The 8,506-nt window shown below is 37.9% G+C and overlaps 1 protein-coding gene across 1 annotated transcript; it reads left to right on the top strand.

Moving 5' to 3' along the window:
- The first annotated feature begins 599 nt into the window (after positions 1–599).
- LOC113096592 (insulin receptor-like) lies at positions 600–2,324 on the top strand. Its single transcript, XM_026261964.1, has one exon. The coding sequence runs from the start codon at positions 721–723 to the stop codon at positions 1,222–1,224; it is 504 nt and encodes a 167-aa protein (XP_026117749.1). The 5' UTR covers positions 600–720; the 3' UTR covers positions 1,225–2,324.
- The last annotated feature ends 6,182 nt before the right edge of the window (positions 2,325–8,506 follow it).

Here is an 8,506-nt window from a genome sequence, read left to right as displayed (position 1 = left end):
ATATATTAAACATAAATTATAAAAACAAGAAGTACAAAAAGCTATCTCTTCCCATTAAAATTATTTAATAGTTCATGGTAGAAATGGGAATTTATGTCTATATGTCTTAGTTAGGGGACTTTGTCCAGGACCCTGAAGGCAAAGTTTAAAATGCTTTAATGCTGTTTTGGCATGCAATAATAAATAAATAAATCTATCCATCCATATATCTATACATTCATCTGTCGGTCGATCTGTCTATCTATTGTCTTATACCTTAGGCTAAGCAATTTTGGTTCACTTGAGAAGCATCTATCCAGCTCATACACTAGTAAAGCAGCACTGGAATGTGAAAAGCTGGGAAGAGGTTTTCTTCTCTTCATTAAACTTGTTTTATATGGAAGGCATCACCCCAAAGGGAGAACATTTTAACAATGCAACAGAAAACTTTGTAGTTCCAAAAACAATTTTTATGACTCTGTTAATGATCTACTTTATAGGTTACTATGGAATACATTTTTGCATTTTGTTTGTTTAGGCTTGTTACAGAATAGAATCATTTTATATTGAAGGTCATCATCTGTAAGCAATTTTTGCTGTAGATTTTCACTAAACAAATTAACATTTTGCTGTCTTTTTGTTGTCGCAGTTTGCTCAAGTAAAGACATCAGAAATAATGTGACCAACCTGCGGGTTCTGGAGAACTGCACTGTGATCGAAGGCCACTTAAAGATCCTGCTCATGTTCACGACCAAACCGGAGGATTTCCGTGGTCTGAGTTACCCCAAGCTGACTGTAGTAACGGACTACCTGCTCCTCTTCCGCGTTTATGGCCTGGAGAGCCTCAGTGACCTGTTTCCCAACCTCACAGTGGTGCGCGGTAATAATCTCTTCTTCAACTACGCACTCGTGTTGTTCGAGATGCTGCAGCTGAAAGAGATCGGCCTTCACAGCCTGATGAACATCACCCGTGGAGCCGTGCGTGTGGAGAAGAACCCCGACCTCTGCTACCTCTCCACCCTTGACTGGTCCATGATCCTTGACTCGGTGGAGGACAACTACATCATGGCCAATAAGAATGATCGTGAGTGCGGAGACGTCTGCCCTGGCACTGTTCAGGGCAAAACCACCTGCCCCCTCACCACCATCAACGGGGACTTCAGTGAGCGCTGCTGGAACCAGAAGCATTGCCAAAGAAGTATGTTACCTAAATCTCTTCTTTTTATTTTAGCTTTGGTCCCTTAAACCATCACACAGAATGTATGAATCCTACTAATTTTCGCCTCATCATCAGATAATCGTTTAAAATTTCTGTTTTCACTTTGCGTATTAGGGTAATAACATTTATATTACCATAGAGTCTTGATGTTTTGAGAAGTGAGTGGAAAGTTGTCAGGGCTCTGTGTGTGTCTGTCAGACTGTGCTGGCAGTACATTCACTGGTTTTTTCAGCAGTAGAGACGGCCAAAAGCCACCATGCTGGAAGCAACAAGTCAGGTGATCATCTGCAGTTAAGTAAGCCAATTTCTGTGTCAGAGCATGAATCATGATGATTATGATGCAACAGCACAGTGTTGTGCAGTAATTTGGGGTGTGGGTGGTGCTTTGTATTGGTGTTTGTTTTTTCACCTGACAGGATCCGTTTGAGCGGCCAGTCGCACATTATGAGCTGGTCTGCAACGGATGAAGCTGTATGCAACAGTTTGTTCTATCTATTCAATTTGAAGTGCTGAAGAGCTTGAGTTTTGAACATACAGAAGAACTTTGCATATTGGTGCAAAGCCCTTGAGCTAGCACAATTGCGCAACACATGGGACACATCATGCAACTGTTCTTTGAGCTAGCTGTATGGTGTCATGTGTGTTTTGGAGGCATGATCATGTTCTGTTTGGTAATGACCTTTCTGCGGCCCCATTTTAAAAAGAAAAGACTCTCCTCTCTAGCTGTGTTTGCTAAGACAGATGTGTGCAATTGGTTTGCAGGCAAAAATCCCTTTGTTTTAAGTTGGTGAAGGGCCTGAGTCTCTAGTGACAAGAATAAATACATATAGGTTAGGTCTGCACGATAAATCGCATGCATTCATCATGCGCATCTCATGAGTAAAGCCGATTCTGTGACTAGTAGTAAATTAGGGGTGGGTATCGATTCAGATGTTCCAGATCGATTCGATTTCGATTCACAAGCTCTCAAATCGATTCGATTTCGATTTCGATTCGATTTTCTAATAGAGCTGTAATCGGGCCTTAAAAGTTAAGCCCGACATATCCTGAACCTGACACGTACATTTTGATTGACAGCTTTTTAAAAGCCCGAACCCATTTACAACCCGACATTATTCAAATGTATGCAGCACACAGCTCTTTTGCCTTTTGTCAGGAATGAGTCATTTATACATGGTTTAAAATAATTTATACATGACTGACGTAATAGGCCACTTGGAAGTTTGAACAAAGAAATAAAATAAGTCCTCTGTAACATCTAGGTCTAGGCTCATTTAGCATATAAATAGGCCAACGCACCAATAAAAACAAGTCTTTCTTAAAAAAATTAATTAAGATAAATTATAAATTAAGATGGGTATTTGGCAATAATGAAATGAATTAAGATAAAGCTCTGCCGTATTTGCTTCGTCATAGCAGCTGACATAATAAAATAATAATGCCAACATTAGCTAATACATTAGCTACTCTGTCTACATTATGCATTTAAGACTCAAATAATATTTAGTTATTATTTGAAAAACATTTACTCACCAAGATTAGGTAAGGCCTAAGTGTTTTTGTGGAGGAAAATGATTGAATCCACTGTAGATGGCTTCAGCGCGCTCCTGCGCTCGCTGATGGTGTGTAATTATTCATTCATTATTCTCATTATAAACAAGGTCAAAACTTTTCCAAACCTCAGACTTTGCTTTAGTTGCTGGTGCTACCAAAACATAATCGTTAGAAGCAAGCCTCCATTTCAACTACTCAGCATACATTTTCGCATCTTTCTCGCGCTTATCGAAACACATTACATGACTGCTCATTTACTGCACAAGCCCGAGCCCGGCCCAATTGGTTCGATAGGCAATGGGCTTCTTCACACTGCCTGAACATGTGCAATTGTGCTTTTGAAGACAACTGACAACGGCACCTGTCCGCGCGGTTGTCTGCTCAGAGCCTCGGTACACACTCTCCGATGGCGATGTTTACATCAAGCCTGCATAGCGGTCCATAGTGGACTCGCGGATGCAGAAAAGTATAAGAGGCTTTAAGATGCAGTCTGTAAGATGCCCTATAGTAAACTCCAACCTGTGCTTAAAGATGGAGCAGCATTTACTACACAGATCCATAGTTCACTGACAAGCTACGCAAACAGCTTTCATTATTGAACACGATACATCGCTGATTATGAACGTGATATTTCTTAGCTTGTCCATGACCGTGAACTACGTCTCTGTGTTGCTGTATTACTACTAATCACAGGTCCGGCTTTACTGACGAGATGCGCTTGATAAACGCATGGAATTTATTGTGCAGCCCTAATAGAGATGGGCTCTTTTGACTTGTGCCAGTACCTTAGCAACTGCCCAAACAATATAGCAACATGCTAAAACCATTCCAGTGTCAATATGTAACTCAAGTAATGATATTAATATAACACCGCAGATATACTGCAAATGACAACTTTTATTAAGCAAGGATGCATTATTTATTCAAAGGGACAGTAAAGACATTTGTTATGTTGCAAAATATTTCTGTTTCAAATAAATGCTGTTCTTTTGTACTTTTGTTTTTAACATTGATAATGATTAGCACCAAATTTCCATATTAGAATGATTTCTGAATGATCATGTGACACTGAAGACTGGAGGAACAGCTGCTAAAACATTTACATTTGCCATCACAAGAATGAATCACATTTTAAAGTAGAAAAGTTTATTTTAACATTGAAGTGATATTTTACAATGTTACTGTTTTTATTGTATAATTGATCAAATAAAAGCATCCTTGGTGAGCATCAGAGACTTTGAAAAACATTTTGAAATCAGTAACTAGTCTATAATAAACTCCTCAAATTTTAAATGACAAAGCAACTTATTTTTGTAATGCTGCTTTGTCTGTTTATGTAGAGTTGAGGGACAAACTGCCTCTAGGTAACTAATGCAAGAGTAAGGATAGACTGAAGTCCTTGTTAAGTGCCTTGATAAAATCCTTGCTTGGCTGATTATCTTGACTCATGTCTGGTGAGTTGCAGTTGTACAGTAGGGGATGGAGTTTTTGGCCAAAGGCGGAGATTAAAACATCATCATTATCTAATGATAGAACCAGTCCTGGCCTGCTGCTTGGTCTGTGGTGAATGATGAAGGACTTGAGGTTAGGGGTCCAATATTGCTTCGAGTGTGCACCAACTTATATAACTGCAGAGCACTGAAGTGCAAAGAATACTGTAAGATGAATCTTTTTTTTTTTTTTTTAATGTTGTTGTGCAGACCTCATAGTGTTTGTTGTGTGTACTGCAGGAATTATGCTGTCCGTTTACAATGGATTATGAAGGTAGTGAACTGTAAAGTATCTTTTTGAATGTTGTTGTGTGGAATTTGCAGAAAACGCCTGATTGTGTAAAGTGAGTATATTTTGTGCTACTTTATGAGAGGTATTCTGCCATTTGGCACTTGACCTCAAGAGCTAATTCTGGCACTAAGCGTCATCTTGTTTTCGTCATTCATTTTGTAGCAATGCCTTGTGTTTAGGCCCTGTTCTGTGGCTTGACATACTGTATTTCAAAACTATTAAAAACATTTTACAATATTTTTACTTATTTTCATGACCACATATTGTTGCAATAGTTGTAGTTAAAAGAAAACGCTACACTGAAGACTTAAGATTATAGAAGTGCTAAAACATCAGCATCAACAATAATGCAACAATAATATATATATATATATATATATATATATATATACACATTTGAACCTAAAATACTCTTGGAGGGGGGAAACACTATGTTTCTCAGTGTCCTAGTGACAGAATACCAGATAAAAACTGGGCCACTGACATCTGTCATGGTTAATCTGATCACAGGTGGTTGGCTGAGACACATTACTGTTTAAACTTGGCATTGACATGCATCTCAGATGTGTCTCTCCTGTGGCCACTTGATCAGATTTTGTTGAGAGGAGAGCCTTTGAATTCATAGCTGCATAGATCATTTACTATATCAGTTTGTTGCTGCATAAAAAAGACCGAAAGTTGTCACAATATTAAAAGTATTAGTAATAGTAAAAACAGTTTTTAAAAGCATTAATAACAATAAACTTAAACTTTTTAATAATTTCACTTTTAAAACTTCTTTTTCCCCCCCCTCACTTCAGCAGTAATCTGCAAATTTCAATTTCAGGCCTATGCTAAAAAAGTAATAGTTCTATGGTTAACAAGTAATGAATGGATTAAAACTACTGCATTAATATAATTCAGCGCTATAAAATCCAATTAAAATATAAAATATTAAATACAAAACATTATCAGACAGACTATTAGACTAATAAAGATAAACATAATAGAATGATTTATCTCTCTCTCTCTTTTATTTTTTTATTTTTGGAGTATAAAAAAAAAAGCACCAGAGAGTTTAAATAAAAAAAAAAAATAATAATTTTGATACCTTTATTTATCATCAAGCATGCATTAACGTGGTCAAAAGTGAGGGTAAAGACATTTGTAATGTTACAAAAATTATTTTTTTAATTAATTTATGATTCATTAAAGAGCCAGTAAGATGAAAATTCTAAGCTTCCTATCACTGTTTATAAGTCCTGTACATTAGGTTTAAATCCATCCAAGGTTAAAAAACATTGTCATTTTGTCAAAATATCATTTTAAAATTACCTCAATGGTGGGGGGTGGGGCAGGTCAGAGTTCCGTTTCTCCCAAGACGGCAGGCGGAGATTATTATGCAAAGTGTCCTAGTGACGTACATAGAGATGGGCAAAAGATTTGAAATCTATAACGACTCGTTTCAGTGATTCAGAGTCGACTCCTTACTTTAGAAGCCAATAACTTTATAAATCGTGTACTTTTTGGTTTAATTACTTTGCACATTGTTTACACAGATGGACAGCTACATCATACACTGTAATACAGGTAATTTTTGATTTCCCATCTGTGTGGCTCTTTAAACAATCCTGCAATAAAGGTATTTTCAGGAATGAAAATAAGTGAATTTCCATTTCACCAAAATTATTTCCTAAGCTACATGTATCTGGAAAAGTACTATTTTTTTTCTCAGTTGTTTGTTGGCAAGTGAGTCATTACCATTGGTTGCTGTTATTTGGGATAAATAAGCATGTACTCTTGTGTTTTTGTACATTTTAAAGTACATGAGGCCTCTGCACAACATACTGTATCAAATTGATGAGCTCCATAATAGAGTGTTAATCCCTGCAGGATTAAGCTGTTAGTGAGGTGAGTTTTCCCTCGCTCATTAATCCTTCTACGTAGAGGATCTTACATATACTCTCTCTCTTTCTCTCTCTCTAGCATTCTTGCTCATTTTTGCTAAGGTTCCTCTGTCCCATGTCTCTTTGCATAATGTTGAATCACATCAAGAGCTATGTCTTAAACGCACGTCTGTCCAGCTGCTGGATTTCAACAGGAGCGTGTCCCTCGCCCTCAATCCTGATCCACATGGAGGGAGTTGAAGAGTTGCATTATTATTGCATTGCTTAATTCTGTCTGTAGGTGATCAGCGGCGAGTGGTCGACTGCAGCCATGCGCCCTTCCTTGTGTCTGATCCAGAGAAAGAGAAAAGTTACTGAGGACAGCCAGATCAGCAGGCCTCTTGCACAGCTGCCTCTAAAAGAGAAGGAGGGAATGAGATTGCCTGTGGTAACCGCGCAGTGACATGCTGCCAAAATCTCTTTTGCAAATTTCCGCGGTTTTGTTGGCAGGCGTACAAAAGTGGTTTTGTTTCATATTTGGAATAGTTTTGGAAGTGTTGGCACTGGTTTTTCCTGAGCAGCTTTGCTCAGTGAGCGTATTTTGGCTGTTGGAAGCAGTAAAACTGATTTAAATCTATTGCTGTTAAAGTCTGACAGTTGATCAGGCCCTTTTTTGGTGTTTTTAAATGCCTGATGCTCACTTATACCAACAACCGTGCTGAACTGAATAACTGAGCATCATCCTGAGTGATGACACAGCAATGGGCCTGAATTCGTTGTACCCGCCAGCTGCCCTGTGGGGAACTGAGGCATTAAATGGGGAAATAAAAGGGTAAACGGGAGCCATTAAAGGACGATGATTTACTTGAATGGCTGTCTAAAGGTGATTGTCTAATCGTGTACAGCACAAATAGGGAGAACATTGGAGACTTGGGAACAGTTTCTGGCTGTCCTTCACACCTGTGAAGTTCGCTGTCGGTGTAAAGTCCATGTTTTGTGTTAGATCTGGTAAGGGAGCACAGAGGCTTCTGTTCAAGCTGTCAGCCAGTGCTGAATGAGTCTGGGCACTGAATATTTCACACACATTAAAAAATGATCTTCATTATGTATCCTCAGAGGGGATTAGAAACACAGCTGGGATGGAGAAGCAGTAGTTTGTCTGGGAGAATAGAAACACTACATGTAGTTAAATGTTTAAGTTTGTGGCTTAAGGTCTACTTCCCTGGTGACAGATTGCATTTGGCTTAGAGAATTGGCTCATATTTGATAAGCTAGAGCCTAGTACCGTATGTTTCACTTTTTTATTTATTTGAAAACTGAGCTTTGTTTAGCTACTTGTATCCGATTTGCTCAAGGCTCAGTCTGGGTCACAAAGTCTGACTACTTGTTCACCCAAGGCAATGTTAAGGAAACTACTTTGAAACTGTAGCTTCCTAAGCTAGAAGCTACACATAAATTAAAGTTGTTAAACGATGGTCTACCATTTTAAAAGTAGTTTGTGGTGCTACAAGCTACTAGTAAAACGACTACCTCAAAATAGTACACACGATGCTATTTAAGGGAGTGTTAGTTTAGGAAACAATGTAATTTATGGTACACTATCGTTGAAAAGTTTGGAGGCAGTAAGATTTTTTTAATGTTTGTAAAAGAAGTCTCTTATGATCACAAAGGCTGCATTTATTTGATCTAAAATACAGTCAAATATGTAATATAGTGACATATTATATTATTACAGTTTTCTATTTGAACCTTTTTTATGAATTTTAAAAACTGTATCTGTTATGGCTGAAGCTTAATTTTCAGAAACCATTACTCCAGTGTTCAGTGTCGCTGATGCAGACATGCAAACACATTTTGACCTCAATTTATGCTGGTACGATTTGTCACTCTTAACTACACAAAAACCTGGTGATGTCTCACATGCAGTACTCAAATAAAGCAACAGCGGAAAAAACAAAAACAAAAAAGAAGTTTGCTCATTCCCCAAATAGCTAGCAAGGAGGATTGACAAATGCATAAGGCCTATCATTAAAAAGAGACTGCAAATCAACAGCAACACAAAATCGGTCGAGTGTTTGAAATAACTTATTTTTGTGATCTGATGTGT

Source organism: Carassius auratus, unplaced genomic scaffold (assembly GCF_003368295.1).
Source record: "Carassius auratus strain Wakin unplaced genomic scaffold, ASM336829v1 scaf_tig00215985, whole genome shotgun sequence".
Classification (NCBI taxonomy): domain Eukaryota; kingdom Metazoa; phylum Chordata; class Actinopteri; order Cypriniformes; family Cyprinidae; genus Carassius; species Carassius auratus.
This window is presented reverse-complemented; position numbering and strand designations above follow the sequence as displayed.